The 17,002-nt window shown below is 39.6% G+C and overlaps 1 protein-coding gene across 1 annotated transcript; it reads left to right on the top strand.

Moving 5' to 3' along the window:
• The first annotated feature begins 10,413 nt into the window (after positions 1 to 10,413).
• Positions 10,414 to 15,178, top strand: MS3_00000081 (uncharacterized protein). Its single transcript, XM_051207993.1, has 2 exons — positions 10,414 to 11,008; positions 11,057 to 15,178. The coding sequence occupies exon 2, from the start codon at positions 11,097 to 11,099 to the stop codon at positions 15,048 to 15,050; it is 3,954 nt and encodes a 1,317-aa protein (XP_051069283.1). The 5' UTR covers positions 10,414 to 11,008; positions 11,057 to 11,096; the 3' UTR covers positions 15,051 to 15,178.
• The last annotated feature ends 1,824 nt before the right edge of the window (positions 15,179 to 17,002 follow it).

Raw genomic sequence — 17,002 nt, 5'->3', positions numbered from 1 at the left:
GCTGACAGTAAGATTAATCAAGAAATAGTTCGTTCTAGAAGATATTCAGATGTGTAAGAAAGTAAGTGATTGTTCATTAAGGACAGGATTGCTCAAGATCAAAAAGTCACATTCGGCTTTCACAAAAAATGTTCGATCTGCCCAAAGCATGGTGTTTGGGAAAGAGATTAAGATGCTTTTTTTTCCAGAAACAAGTACAAAAATCGAGGTAACGTACTCCCCACAACAAATGTTGAAACCTTTGACGATATATCTACCATTATCTGTTTTTGTTTAGTTTAAAGACAGTTCCACAAAACACCCTATCACATCGCCATCGAAGCGTACAATTACAGGTTTGGTTTTATAGTATCATCGTAAGTTAGAAGGATAAGCTGATGCTACACAGGTGACAGCAACAGTTCGAAAAGGATTTTGTTTATTGATATGTGGTATAGTTGTGATATGGGTGATGAGAATCAATGTTCCTCCCAGAAGAAGGAACCCCTGTCATATTCAACAACTAGTGCTACCACTACTGTTGGTCTACATAGAGAATTGAAACTAGTGCTTATCAGATGGATAGTTGTTGCTTCTATAATGGTAAAGCAAGGTGGAAGTTTCGAAAAGCACCATGGTTGTGACTTTAATTATCTAAAATTGAGAGCTTGCTATCTGAACATGGTATGTAGCTTACTAATGACTGGTTTTTCATGGCACTAATGATGTTTGTTGATAGAGTCTATCCAGGAGAGGTGCTGCGATTATTAATCGAATTTGAAGAAACTCGACGAGAATTAAAAGAATGCCTTCAAATTTTGGCAGAGGGGCGTATGCATTCTGACTTGCTCTGGAAGAGGGCTGACTGATATTTCAATCCTCCGGTTGCTAATCACTGATAATGAGTCTGGGAGCTCATGATTGTCTCTACTCGTAAGATACTAAGTCCTCCTGCAAATGAGCAGTTCTTAACAGATGAGTGCCTTAAAACTTCATTATAAGCATCGAAAGTATTGTTCATAGTCGACGTCTGGTTACTATTAAGGATGACTCGGACGATCTTGAAGCGATAACACCATCCAAGCTGTTGCTGTTGAGAGAAAGTGACATTACTTAGTGATACTCAATAAACTGGCAGGTTTCCTAAAAGGTTTGCAACGGCGAATTCTTCGGCATTGGAGTTTTTTGAAGTAGTGGCTCAAAGAATGGGTTTTCATGTTATAACACAGTCAGAAATAAACTCAGTTACAAAGAAGTACGGGGGAAGGTGACTTGGTAGTGATATGCACTGATTTCTCTAGGGGAAATAGACGACATTGGATCCAGTGCAGAAAGCGGTAAATAGTAATGGTTGACGTCTGATACAAGTTGAGTTGAGGACAGGAAAGAGGATCTTCGTAGGGGACATTAGGCGGTATGTGATGAATGATTACTAGAATTTCTAAGCATACTGACGGAAATCTTTGGGGATCATGTAGTTAAGTAAGGTTTTAAGTGTACCTCTGTAGACATCGAGGCTAGTGTTTTTCTGATCATTGCCTAGTTGCTTATGATACTTATTCTCACCTGGATCAGTGCTGACAATTTATTTGTCTGTTGAAAATACCAAGCTTCTTCCGGTAGGGAGTGTTGTTTGATGAATTGAAAGCAGTTAATCAACTAATAACTCCTATTTCAACATCATTAATTTCAATATTTGAATACATTTGTTTTACTCAACTATTGAAGTGGTTTGTTTATAATTTTGGCCCATCTCAGTTTCAGTTTCACAATATTTTCGCTAGGTGTTCTGGAGGTTTTGCCGTTACTTACGCCTGTTACCACTCGTATGGTGCTTTCAATTCCCGACACAGTGTTTCCTGATCTCCCACCTTACCTTTCCTCTTCAGGATTGCAAGCAGGCGCTTGTCTTGCGAAGGAGTTTCATGGTTTCCGTAATTTATATCCTATCTACTCCCAGTGCCTCTTCCTAATTTCCTCTTCAGTTGGAAGCTGGTCTGTTCTATCCCACAGTAGGTTGTTGCTGATGGTATCCGACCAGTGGGTATTGTGTATCTTGAGTAGACAACTGTTTATAACTACTTGTACCTTTTTGACAATGGTTGTGTTAGTTCTCAAAGTTTCAGCTACGTACAGTGGAACTTTCTTCACGTTCATATTGAAGATTCGAACTTTTTATATTCGTTGACAGTTGTTTTGAGTTCCATATGTTCGTCAATTGTAGGAATGCTACCCTTACTTCACCAATCCTTGCCTTTACATCCTCAACGGATCCTCCTTGTTCGTCGATGGTGCTTCCCAGGTACGTCAGAAATTCCAATTCTTCCAGAGCTTCTCCATCAAGTGTGATTGTGTTGGTGTTCTCAGCGTTGTGTTTCAGGATATTGCTTTTCCTAGGTTTTTCCACAGGAACCTAAAAATTAAAAGTTTGTTGTGAAATTGTTGAGAATTATTATTAGAAAGATATACATAAAATAATTACATGTAAACTTCAAACAAATCTTAGTACCTAATTTCAACTATTGTTACTTTATTGTTTCAATTGCAAGCTATATGTGTATCATTCGATCGTAATATGGATCATAGCAGAACTGAGATACAACCTTTAACACCACAGAAGAGGGAAGGGTGGCGTTTTTAGACAGAAAACATAACGATTGGTATATAACCTTAATCCACCCACGCCTGCAGTGCGAAGCATTTCCTCTTCTACCGGCTCCCTATGTCTTGATGGGAAGCAACAAAACAACGGTTTCGCTGTTGCTCTCCTCTTCAAACTGCCTCTTTTTTTACAAACTCTTGTGGCCTCAAATTGGCCCCAAGTTTCACTAAGGATTTCTATCACAAGCTAAAACAAACTCTTAGGCTAAAACAGAGTGACTCACTTGTGACTTTGAGAAAATGGATAACGATAATAATGATAAAAATTATGAATAAAATAGCTAAAACGACGTTTGCATTATTCAAACTTTGTATTTCCCTTACCACATTTTGAAGATCCAGATAATCTCAAATTGCATCCACCTTTTTAAATCTCCCCTATTGGTGCAGTTCTTCACCCACTTTTTTACGTACTACTGAATGTTTTCTCTAATTCATCTAGCAAATGGAAATAAGTTTGAACATTCCCATCTTAATCTTTCCATCACAAATGATTCATATCATTCGTCATGAAAGCATATATAACTTTTCTGTCATTCTTTACACCTCTGATATATGATAAATATTTACAGTTCTCACTATAGGCCTGTTTTAACTTTTGTCTGGAAAATATTAACAAGAAGCCGTAGAAATATGTTGGGACTGGTATTTTAAGAAAATAACCGTGCGTTCACCGCAATACGTCTATTGTAAGCTCCGAAACCCGGTTTACTTTATTTTTGGACCACCGGTTGTTCGTTGCAACGCAGCCTCCACAAAACATGCCAGTGTTTACACTGTACATTTTAGTCTTACCATCATCAGATGTATTCTTATGCATCAGAATTTGTTGCTCTGTCCCTATGAATAATGTTTGCTGGAACATGTCCTAGCTGAGTAATTTACTACTTAAATCTTGCAGCATTCGTAACATTTCCGTCTTGCCCTCGAACATGTATGACTTGTAACTTTTTATCTCATAACAAATTATTGTTGTCAAGGTCCATTAAGTATACATTGGTAAGCAATGGAAACTCCCCTTATATCAAAAAAGTTCGAGAATCTTAGCTGCTTAGCAGCTGTATCATAACCGTATGAAATATTACCCAGTTATATATAGTGTTTGAATAATGCAGTTGTTCCAGTTGCAATTATAATCGTATTTATTACTATAGTGAGACGTGTTTTCTCAATGTTTTCAGGACTACATAAGTCATTACCAGTCATCAGTAGTGAGTGTTGCTTCTCTTAAATGAATGCAGATTGCATATCTACAAGTCTCTCTGGATAAAGCTTCTAGTGAAATCATAACTATTAGATATTCATCAAGGTTACTTGAATTTGATTTGTTGCTATTTCTCACCGCAATTTGGGAGTATTAATGAAGAACGTTATGAGGTAGATAATTTTAGGAGTTCAATGATCACCTCATGTATAAGAAAGTCTATAAACATTCGAGTGGACATACAGTGTATAACTAGCTCAAGTTTATGATATAACACGGCCGATTCACTATAAAGCGTTGATTTAGAAGCAACAATAACCGATGAAAATTACTGATAACTGGACCAAACATAAATATCATAAAAACAGACTGCGATTGGTCATACTTAAAGTATAGGGAAGCCCAAAGGAAGCCGAATGCAAAAGTCGAAGTAGTGGTAAAAATAGGAGAATAATCTCGATATCATTGAATAAACGTCTGAATTCTGATCATAAAGAGATCGAAAAACAAAATGTTCTAATCTACAAACAATAGTGAGTTGCAATCATCCTGTCACCATCAGTGTTTACTGACTAGTAACTGTACTCTCACTGCACTTTCGTTGTTAAGCTTTTTCCAAGCTTGAGGTTCGTTTGTGATTTCTGGCCCTGCGATAATCGACATGAAGTTGATATTTTGTGATTTAACTTAGCCGAAAGCAAATGAGATTTTTACAGTCCAAACATACTTTAATAATCCCACCAAATATATATTGAAAGATAAAATATTTCCATTATGTCCCTAAAACGTTGTTTAGGTTATGGACAGATTTTTACTGTTCAGTTTGAAAAAAGATAACAAGCCTATCTCAAGACTGTTTTGTCGGCTGATAATAAAGATAATTGAGTGATTTACCATATACGTATGTGACTATAGCATACCCAAAATACTTAGGTAATGAAAATTCCTTTACGTTGATTTCCAACTCCCAGCTCACGTTGTGACGATGGATTTTGCAATGGGGGTGTGGCCTTCAAACAGTTTTTTTCTTTTCCCTGTTCTATGTCCAAATTTTTAACCGTCATCACAGTAACATGAACGTAATTGGGTCCTGAAATGAAATCGTTGTCCAATACGATTCCCCAACCAACGTAAAGGGATTCATTATTTGCTTTTCCAACATATTCATTGAAGATCCCCTAGTAACACTCAAAGAATTTCTGCCATAGGAAGCATGGTGTCTAATAATGGCATTCTTCACTTTTAAGTCTCTCAATTTGAAATCATTTACAGTTCTAACAGGAATTTTGAAATATTGACAGGAAAAAGACCAAAATACTTTGTGTGTCAGTGAAAGCACGAAAGACAGAGTTAAGCACTGAATTTACTAAAAGCTGTGAATTAACAAAAATAATGGAATTTATTGTTCGCGAACTACACTGTTTCCTTAGAACAGGGAACGAAGTTCATTTTCAGGTTGTCATACTTCTTTACAATAACATCTGCTTCATCTTTACCTATACGGGCATATGCTTCATGGAGTTTGAACCCCTTGAGATCAAAAAGATTTTCAGACATCTACATAAAATTTTTGCTCTAAGTTTTTACTCAAAGTCTTGAAGGAATGTACTGCCCTTCTTTGCTCTCACTCTGCTACTCCCTTCAAGTATTCCCTAGTCAAAAGGAAGCAACACTCTAAATGGAAAAATGGGGTAGTTATGTATGTACTCAAAGAGGTTGGCAAAGAGTAAGTCTCCATTATCCAACCTATCTTCTTGCTCTACATTGTACCCTTGTTCTATCTCCACTACTGTAGGATGATGTTAACAAAAAATAAATCCCGCTTAGCCTCGTACATATCGACTTGATTCGCGTTGGCGAATAAGAGAACAAAATAATTACGAAAAACGGTTCCTGGACGAACATGTTTAATACATCTATCAATTCGGATGGACAGTAAGAGAAAATGTGAGTGGAGATGGCAAGCGTGTCAACCTATTTTAATGACGTGCGACTAAGCATTTATATCCATACGGAAAAACAATCTATAGATATGTGACTCATAGAGTGAGTGGTAGACACATACACACATGTCAGCTCCTGTAGCCCCTTGTGGGCTAACTAATTCTATCCTGGGCTTTTCTTTCAGGCTGATGATGTCACAGGTATTCAGTGTTTGACAACGCTTCTACCAGTAACACCTTCTAATATATTTCGTTCCCACCAAGAGAAATCAAAAGACAGAGTCGAGGAGATCGGAAGAGTATATTTGGCGATGACCAATATACCGGAATTCTCTGATCTAATCTGGCTAGCGATTGCGGTTGATGTTGAGCACGGCGTTACCACACGTGATCTGGTGCGGATGCCTGACCGAGCGCCTTCAGCCAGGTGAGTCCACTAAAACATATGGTCAGCATCCAATGTCGAAAACTTAGTGCTATTTATTTTGGGGATTGATTTACCGCTACAGATCACTCCCCCCCTAGTGGGGCAGTGACGACCCTAAGACGTGGCCAGCCAGAAGTTTAAACCCAACGAGTTTGTCGTTGGTAAACACTCTTCTGATAGCTTACTAAATTTAGCAGCGTCTGGTCGTCTTTCCTTACTATATGGGACGGAGGTACAACATAGTAAAAAAAAGAAAATGTACAATGAAAATTTCGGATCCTCATAAACGTCATCGTTCTTTTCCAGCCGTCCTGGAAAAGAAAAAAGAAAATGTAAGTGCATGTCGAAATACACTCGTATGTGCGTAAAAACACAATGTCGGCGGAAAAAAATGGAAAATAAACTCATGAACACGTAATAGCGTTAAAAAAATTGTTTTTTTGTTTGTTTTTTTTAAATAGAAATAAAAATATATAAGCATATTAAAATTGTTTTTTTTAAAAAATAATATAAAATGTCGAGAAGTGCCTTACGTGCAGTAGTCGTTTAAATGTTCTGGAAATCTCACCCTTCTTCCAGAACGCGTCGTTTTAAGTTTATTTTCGGATACTGTCGAAGTATCATCGTGTGTGTTGGTTGTCGGATGAGGTATTGTCAGTGTCGGAGTCGTGTCGTTCGATTGTACCGAAGAAAATCGACGTAGATAGGATTTCCTTCTAAATACGCTGCTTTTAAGCGATCGATGCTGATGCTATCGTTGGTTCCGTTCTTATCGACTATATAGTACTTAGATTCACGTTGACGAACTTTGAGAGGTCCTTCGTATGCTGATTCGAATGGTCGTCGATGTGAGTCTCGACGAACGAAAACGTGTGTACTATATCGTAAGTCAGGTTGAACGAAAACATCGGTTGATTGTGGTCGAGTGGAAGCAGGTTTAACTGAACGCATTGCGTTTGTAAGCCTGTTCGTGTAGGAGGTTAGATCCATGTTCGTTGAAGAGGATGAAGGATCCACGAATTCTCCTGGAAGTCGAAGTGTCGTTCCATAAACGAGTTGAGACGCAGTGTATCCAATGTCAGCTTTCACTGCATTGCGGATACCTAGTAAGACTAGTGGAAGAGCGTCGGTCCACTGTGAAACGTTTGCTGCTGATAGCGAAGCTTTCAGTTGTCGGTGAAAACGTTCTACCAACCCGTTTGCTTGTGGATGGTAGGCGGTCGTTCGGAAGCGAGTGATTCCTAAAAGTGTGGTCAGACGACGGAAAAGATCAGATTCAAACTGACGTCCGCGGTCTGTAGTGATGGTTGAAGGGCAACCGAAGTTTGCTACCCATCGTTCGACGAAGGTGCGGGCCACTGTTTCAGCAGTGATGTCCTTAATAGGTACTGCTTCTGGCCATCGAGTGAAACGGTCAACGCAGGTTAAGAGATAAGAGTATCCATTTGAATCTGGTAAAGGTCCTACCAAATCCAAATGAACATGGTCGAAACGAGCATCGGGAGTTTTAAACGAGCCTAAGGGACATTTATTGTGTCTGATAACCTTAGATTTTTGGCAGCTTACACAGGAGCGTGCCCACTCCCTCACGTCTTTATTCATTCCAGGCCAGCAAAACCTTTCTGCTATAAGCTTGATGGTTGCACGAACACCTGGATGAGATAGTTTGTGCAACGTATTGAAGACATTGCGTCGATAATGTTTCGGCACGATTGGGCGATCCCTACCTGTAGATGTGTCACAAAGTAAGGTTTCTTTACCTGTTCCCATCTGTTTGATGCGTAGTTTAAGTGTTGTGGACGATAACTCGTGCTGAAGATCACTGTCTTCTTTTTGAAGCTCGGCGAGTTTAAGAAGGTCGATTCCTTGGAAACTGTTCAAGGAAGTTATACGAGATAAGGCGTCTGCAACTACATTGTTTGCTCCAGAGATGTGTTGAATATCTGAAGTAAACTGCGAAATGTAGTCCAGTTGTCGAGACTCACGGAGAGAGTACTTGTCAGAAGGAGAGATTAACGAGAAAGTGAGCGGTTTATGGTCCGTGAAAAGAGTGAATTCACGACCTTCGATGTAGTGTTGGAAATGCCGTACAGCACAATACATAGCTAGGAGTTCCCTACCGAATGTGCTGTACCTCGATTCGGTGTCTAGCAACCTTCTAGAGAAAAATGCCAAAGGTTGCCAGGAGTTGTTAACCCATTGTTGTAAGACTCCTCCGATTGCTGAGTCGGATGCGTCTACTGCGATGCTAATGGGTGCTTCGGTGTCCTGATGTGCGAGCATTGTTGCTTTAGCAATCAGTTCCTTAACTGTGGAGAATGCTTTTCGTGCGGTGTCGTCCAAATTAATGGATTTCGCATTTCCACGAAGTTGGTCGGTCAGAGGTTTCATAAGTAATGCGCATTTGGGTATGAAACGTCTATAGAAACTTACGAGGCCGTTGAACGTGCGTAATTGCTTGATGGTGGTCGGTTCTGGGTAATCCAGAATGGCCGCCACTTTGGTCCTAAGAGGTCGAATGCCTTGAGCATCGATAGTGTGTCCCAGAAAGTCTAATGAGTCGGTTCCGAATTGGCATTTCTGAACGTTTACAGTAATGCCATGTTTTTGAAGTCGTTCGAAAACAAGATCCAGATGCTTGAGATGTGTTTCTCTGTCCGGACTTGCGATTAGACAGTCATCAACATACGCGTGTACGAAGTTGAGACCTCGAAAAACGTCGTCTATGAATCTTTGGAATGTTTGAGCAGCATTCCTTGGACCGAAAGGCATTCGCAAAAATTCATAGAGTCCGAAAGGAGTTATGATAGCTGTTTTCGGTATGTCGTCAGTAGCCATAGGGATTTGGCTATACGCTTTAACCAAGTCGATTTTCGAAAAGACAGTTGTACCTTTCAAGGTAGCTGTCAAATCGTGAATGTGAGGCAACGGGTAACGATCGGGAATGGTTTTCGCGTTCAATCGCCGATAGTCACCAGTTGGACGCCAATCGTTGCTGTCCTTTTTATGGACCATGTGCAACGGAGATGCATATGGGCTACTTGACGGTCGTATGATTCCTAAGTCCATCATATGATGGAATTCGTTTTTCGCTAACCTTAGCTTTTCAGGAGCTAGTCGTCGTGCTTTAGAGAATACAGGTGGTCCTGTAGTCGTGATGTGATGTGTAACGTTGCTGGTTACACACGGTAGTTTCGGTTGAGTTTGTTGTATCCCAGGGTACTTATCGAGTAGTGGCTGATAAAGTGGGTCGATCATATGCTTAACTGTGACTGGGGATAATCTGCAACCAGAAAAGGAAGTTACGCAAACGGACAAATTAGTGTTTCCGTCTACTAGCCTCCGTTTGCGCGTGTCGATGATCAGATTGTGGTGTTGTACAACGTCCATACCAATGATTGGCATAGAAACATCTGCACCAACGAAAATCCAGTGGATGGGTTTGCGTAAACCCACGTTAAGGTAAACGTACCTTTTGCCATACGTAGCGATCGGTTTTCCGTTTGCCACCTGTAAGTTTAGGGTCGATTCGTGTAGTCGGTCGTTAGGATTTGCTGGGAGAACGCTAACTTCTGCGCTAGTGTCGACGAGGTAGCGAACTCTCGTTGTCACATCTGTGACGAATAACAGACGGCTTTGTTCGCCGGCTACGGTTGCCGTTAACGCGTGCCGGCTTGGAAGTTTCCCGAATTGTTTTTCGAATCAGTCGGTTTCGTGTTGGGAAAATTGCAGGGTTTTCTGCAATTTCTGGAAAACTTTCCATACTGGTTATGATACCAACACCAGTCGGGGTTATCTGTCTCTCGTGGTCTAGAGACAGATCGCTTACGAGAAATGCTTCTACGTGGTGTGCGCGATCTCTTACGGTCGGTACGAAGACTAAGATAACGCGTGAGTGTGTGACATAAGTCGGTTATATCATTCTGAGTCGTGTGAGGCTTTTCTTTGACTGAAAATGTTATATCCGGTGAAGATTAAACTACAGGTAAATTCCAAGGACTATTCATGGACTAATATTCTATAAATATTCTTATTGTATAACTACGCAACAATTACACTATGGATATTTATATTCCTTTTATGATAAGCTTTATTTTGACCTATAATTTATTATTGTACGATTTACGGTCCTTAAGTTATGTTCAGTTTATTAACTACTGCCTCCTTCATTCACAGCCACTTTTTGGCTTATTTGTGTACAAATATTATTTCCTATTTTATGGTACGTTGCGGTCTGTATGATTGATATATAAACCAAGTATGCCTGAAATAAACGATCTGCTCTGATTCGGAAGCTGGTATTGTGTTCTGGACTCAAGTGGAAGGGCTCGTAGGACATAGGACCAATAAGGACGCTAAACTGCCCACACCGGTTGAACGTCATTGGTTGGCCTAGTGTGAAGATTCGTATAAGTCGTATTCGGATTGGTAGATAAGTCGTGTGATCGAAAAGTCAGACATCCAAGGTCATAACAATTGGCGACGGGGATTTTGGCAAAAACAAAATAATTGGGAGACGCAAGGTCATAACAATTGGCGACGGGGAATTTGGCAACAAAGAAATAATAATAATACAAGTGGTGACTCAGATTTTGGAAATAAATTAGCTGTAATAAGTTGCCGGTGATTTTTGGATTAATATTATTATTAGCAGTAAAATTTTTATTTTAAAAAAAAAAAAAATGTCAGATTCTTCAGAACAATTGCAGTTATTATTACAGCAGCAGCATCAAATGTTAGCTTCGCAACAACAACTATTGGAGGCACTTTTGGGTAAACTATCTATTCAACAAGGTAATCCAGATTATAGAAGTATAGAATCATATCTCAATCCAATTCCAGAATTTATATTTGATGCAGACAGCGGTCACACTTTTGAAGCATGGTTCGGCAGAGTAGAAGATATTTTCGAGTAGAATTTGCTACTATGGATGATGCAAAGAAAGTCCGGCTGCTATTACAGAAACTTGGTCCTAATGAGCATCAAAAGTATAAAAACCATATTCTGCCTAAACATCCGCGAGAAGTTAATTTCGATGAAACTGTTAACATCCTAAATAAAACGTTTTGTGAACAGGCGTCTTTATTCCGTATCCGGTATAACTGTCTACAGCTGACTAAAGAGGCTGATGAAGATTATAATACGTACGCCGGAAGAGTAAATTTACAAGCAGAACGATTTAAATTAAATGTATTAACCAGTGATCAATTTAAATGCTTATTATTCATTTCTGGTCTGAACTCTCCTGTTGATGCTGACTTTCGCATGAAGTTGTTATCCCGTATGGAACATGATGATGAAATGACGTTACAAACTATCACCACTGAATGTCAACGATTAATAAACCTAAAACAAGATACAGCTATGCTGGAAACCAAAAGTGTTGTGCCCTCAAATTCTGTTCATGCTGTCAAGACAGGTCAAAGACAAAATAGTACCAAAAGTCATAAATATCACTCAAAAGCTCCTAAACCTGCAACTAAATGTTGGTATTGTGGTGCATGGCATTTCTCAAGATTTTGCCGGTTTAGAAATCATAGATGCACTATATGCAATAAAGTTGGCCACAAAGAATTAGTCTGCCGAACTAGAGAAAGTTTAAGACCAAAACGAACCAGACGTCCGCACCAGTACGAAAATAAGTATATAAACAGCGTATATTCTACACGGGCTCTAAGCGTAGCGAATAAAAGAAGATATGTGGAATTAATTGTTAATGGTGTTTATATTCGATTGCAATTGGACACAGCGTCAGATATCACACTAATCTCGAGACGAACTTGGTATTTAATTGGGTGTCCGAAAGTATTACCAACAGAGCACACTGCACGGAATGCGTCCGGAGATATATTGAAACTTGTGGGAATGATAAAATGCTCTGTTAAATTCCGAGGTAATTACTTTACAGGAAATTGCTACTTAACGAACAGACATGAGTTAGACCTTATTGGTATAGACTGGATAGATAAACTAAATTTATGGGATGTACCATTAAATGAAATATGCACAATGAAAGGCGCAAATAATCCTAGAGATCCACCCGCAGTTCATGTAACCAAGAAAGTCGTAACGATAGAAGATCTTTTGCAGAAACATAAAAACTTGTTCCAGAATAAATTGGGATGCTGCACAATTGAGAAGGCAAAATTATACCTACGACAGGATGTAAAACCTGTTTTCCGTCCAAAGCGTCAAGTTCCATATGCAGCTATTGACAAAGTCGACAAAGAATTAGACCGACTAGAGGAACTCGGTGTTATACAACCTGTTAATTATTCGGCATGGGCAGCACCAATTGTAGTAGTTCAGAAAGCGAGCGGAGCTATTCGCCTTTGTGCAGACTTTTCAACAGGATTAAATGACGCTTTACAAAATCATTCATATCCATTACCTTTGCCAGAGGATTTATTTATTAAACTAAACGGTGGACGTTATTTTTCTAAACTTGATTTGTCTGAAGCTTACTTACAGGTGGAAGTTGACGAAGATTCAAAGGAGTTATTAACCATTAATACCCACCGTGGACTTTATCGTTTTAACCGATTACCGTTTGGTGTTAAACCAGCTCCAGCAATTTTCCAGCAGATAATGGATACCATTTTGTCTAACGTCGAAGGTGTAGCAGTTTACTTGGATGATATTATAGTTGTTGGCTCTTCCGCGCAGGAATTAGTGCGTCGGTTAGATGTGGTGCTCACTAAAATATCACAAGCTGGGTTTCAGTTACAAAAAGAAAAGTGTGAATTTCTGCTCGAGTCTGTTAAATACCTGGGATATATATTTGATAAAGATGGTCGTCGACCGGATCCAGACAATATAAATGCTATCAAAAATATGCCCAAACCGACTGAGGTTACAACCCTTCGTTCATTCTTGGGGATGATTAGTTATTATAGTATGTTCGTACCCCAGATGTATAAATTGCGACAACCATTAAATCAGCTCTTGATGGCTAATACAACATGGCACTGGACGAAAGAATGCCAAGATTCTTTCGATGAAATAAAAAGGATTTTATCTTCTAAACTATTGCTGACTCATTATAATCCAAAGCTTGAAATAATTGTAGCCGCCGATGCTTCAAACTATGGAATTGGAGCCGTTATCAGTCATCGTTTTCCTGATGGTAAAGAAAAGCCAATTGCTCATGCATCCCGAACTCTTAACTCAGCCGAACGAAAATATAGTCAGATTGAGAAGGAAGGATTAGCTTTAGTTTTTGCAGTAAAGAAATTTCATAAAATGATTTATGGTCGTCGATTTACGCTTTTAACAGACCACAAGCCGCTTTTATCTATATTTGGATCAAAGTCAGGTATTCCTGCTTATACAGCGAATCGGTTACAACGCTGGGCTATTACGTTGCTTGCTTATGATTTCCAAATCCTATATAAATCAACTGAAAAGTTTGGACAAGCCGATGCTTTATCTAGATTAATTGCTAATCAGAAGCAGAAAAGTGAAGATTCTATTATTGCAACGATATCGTTGGAGAATGATGTTCACCATATACTACAAGTTGCCATAAAAGCAACACCGTTATCCTGTGAAGACATTAAACGTTATACTCAAGAAGATGATGAATTGAAGCAAATTATTAGATACCTCGAACATGGTTGGCCTGCCCATATACACGACAAAAATATTGAACAGTATTCCCACCGTCGGAATTCCCTATCACTTGTGGATGGATGCTTGATGTTTGGGAGTCGAGTAATCGTACCCATAAATTTACGCCGTAAGGTGATGTCACAATTGCATGCCGCACACCCAGGAGTAGCAAGGATGAAGGCACTTGCACGTGGATATGTATATTGGCCGAATATTGACGCTCAGATCAAAGAGTATGTTGAGACATGTTCTGCGTGTGCAAAAGCTACCAAAGCCCCTCGTAAGACAGAAATGCAGAGTTGGGGGACACCAACAAATCCATGGTCAAGAGTACACGTAGATTTCGCCGGTCCCATAAACGGAAAACAGTACTTAGTGATGGTTGATGCTTTCTCAAAATGGCCAGAAATCCACTACGTAAAGTCTCTTTCTACAAAAGCTACTATTGAAAAACTGAGACAAGTATTTAGCTGTTTTGGGTGTCCAGATGTATTAGTATCCGATAATGGACCACAGTTCACCTCCGCCGAATTCTCGAAGTTCTGCGCCGCCAACGCTGTTAGACATATAAAGACACCCCCATATCATCCACAGTCAAACGGTCTAGTTGAGAGGTTCGTAGATACATTTAAAAGAGCACTACTTAAAGCTGAGGGAGAAGGTGAAATAGACGAGATGATTCAAAGATTTCTACAGACATACCGAGCAACACCAAACCCAACAACAAATAATCAAGAAAGCCCGGCAGAAGCAATTTTTGGGAGAAAGATTAGAATACCTATGGAGCAAATGAAACCAAAGCTTAGAGCCAACCTCCGAAAGAACAAACGAATGGAACAGCAATTCAACAAGCGGCACGGTGCATTGCCCAGAAGGTTTAAGGTGGGACAAGCGGTAATAACAAGAGATTTCACGGGAGTAAAGCCAACTTGGAAGTTTGGCATAATAATACGAAAAAAAGGGAAAGTTATCTACGAAGTAAAAGTTGGAAAAAAGATATGGGTGAGACATGCAAACCACATACAGCCAACCAGACAAGAACGAGAGACAGGAAATGCTACAAAGTCGAATATACCAATAGATATATTAACTGAGTTGAATAATGAAATTAAAAATTATCCGAATAATAACGAGACGTGTGAAACACTCCCAAGGAGGTCGCAGCGCATCAGACGAAAACCCAATCGGATAAAAATAAATCCTAAGGATCATTATTATCTCTAATGCTTCAAAAAAAAGGGGAGGTGTTATATCCGGTGAAGATTAAACTACAGGTAAATTCCAAGGACTATTCATGGACTAATATTCTATAAATATTCTTATTGTATAACTACGCAACAATTACACTATGGATATTTATATTCCTTTTATGATAAGCTTTATTTTGACCTATAATTTATTATTGTACGATTTACGGTCCTTAAGTTATGTTCAGTTTATTAACTACTGCCTCCTTCATTCACAGCCACTTTTTGGCTTATTTGTGTACAAATATTATTTCCTATTTTATGGTACGTTGCGGTCTGTATGATTGATATATAAACCAAGTATGCCTGAAATAAACGATCTGCTCTGATTCGGAAGCTGGTATTGTGTTCTGGACTCAAGTGGAAGGGCTCGTAGGACATAGGACCAATAAGGACGCTAAACTGCCCACACCGGTTGAACGTCATTGGTTGGCCTAGTGTGAAGATTCGTATAAGTCGTATTCGGATTGGTAGATAAGTCGTGTGATCGAAAAGTCAGACATCCAAGGTCATAACAGAAAATACCTCGGTAGTAGAAGGTTTCGTAATTTCTAGAATGCGGTCGGCAGATACAGCTAGTTCGTCTAAGGCGTTGTTCTGGAACGAGACCAGAACTGCTTGCACCTGTTGGGGAAGTTTTGACAAGAAGAGTTGTTTGAATAGACCTTCGTCGAAAGTTCTTAGGCCTATAACCTCTCTCATCCGTTGCAACACGTCTGTCGCAGAACCGTGTTGCAGGTCGATGTTATTGAAGAGTTGATCTAACCTTTGTCGATCGGTTAGATCTCCTCGTTTAAGAATCGAGCGTTCTAAGATTTCGTAAGGATCGGAAACATCACTAGTAAACATGCTAGGTGTTACGTACCTGTTGAATTCGCGCGGTAGTGCCTTGACTACTGCGAGGAATTGTGCACGTGTGTCGATCACGCCGTGCTCGGAGAAGTCGGCTTCTGCGTAGCAAAACCAGGCTTCGATGTTGTCGGGCCAGAAAGGCATCAGTTGAAACGAAGGTGGGGACGAAGTCTTAAGCTTGAGTACTTTAGGTGACTGTTCAGTCCTGATGAAGTATGAAGTACGATAATGAACGAGGGGAAAATATATATATATTCAAGAAAAAATACGAAAAAAAACACAATGTTTAAAAAAAAATAAAAAATAAGGCAATGATATATAAAAATCCCAAAAAGGAACAGACTCACAGTTGCAATTAGGTGTACCAGATCACGTCAGGTTCACCAATGATGATGTCACAGGTATTCAGTGTTTGACAACGCTTCTACCAGTAACACCTTCTAATATATTTCGTTCCCACCAAGAGAAATCAAAAGACAGAGTCGAGGAGATCGGAAGAGCATATTTGGCGATGACCAATATACCGGAATTCTCTGATCTAATCTGGCTAGCGATTGCGGTTGATGTTGAGCACGGCGTTACCACACGTGATCTGGTGCGGATGCCTGACCGAGCGCCTTCAGCCAGGTGAGTCCACTAAAACATATGGTCAGCATCCAATGTCGAAAACTTAGTGCTATTTATTTTGGGGATTTATTTACCGCTACAAGGCTGTTGGTATATGTCACTCATCCCTTGGTTGTCACACTAAAACTCCTGGAGCAATGTGTTCTTTGGTTTCTCTCTTTTCGTTTTCTGTTGACGATTCTGAAAAACGCTTTGTCTTATGAAGGAGTTTGATGGCTTCTGCAAAATTTGACGTACCTATCCCCAGCGTCTTCTACATGATCAATTACTGGAATGTCAAAAATTCCTTCCATTCAATATCACTAAATGCAAAATACTGGTGGGGAGCGGCAGTGAAACATTATTCACCACGTACTATCTAAGAAATTCTGGCATAACTCTAAGGAGAATATCATCATGACGTATCATACTGGTCATAGTTCTCTTTAACCTAACAGAATACGTTTGGGT

The sequence above is a fragment of the Schistosoma haematobium genome, chromosome 3 (assembly GCF_000699445.3).
Source record: "Schistosoma haematobium chromosome 3, whole genome shotgun sequence".
In the NCBI taxonomy this organism is placed as follows: domain Eukaryota; kingdom Metazoa; phylum Platyhelminthes; class Trematoda; order Strigeidida; family Schistosomatidae; genus Schistosoma; species Schistosoma haematobium.
The sequence above is the reverse complement of the archived record's forward strand: the minus strand, read 5'-3'. Positions and strand labels throughout refer to the sequence as shown.

Excerpts from the sequence above, each read along its gene's own strand:
- MS3_00000081 (XM_051207993.1), top strand. The coding sequence starts at position 11,097 with ATGGTTCGGCAGAGTAGAAGATATTTTCGAGTAGAATTTGCTACTATG.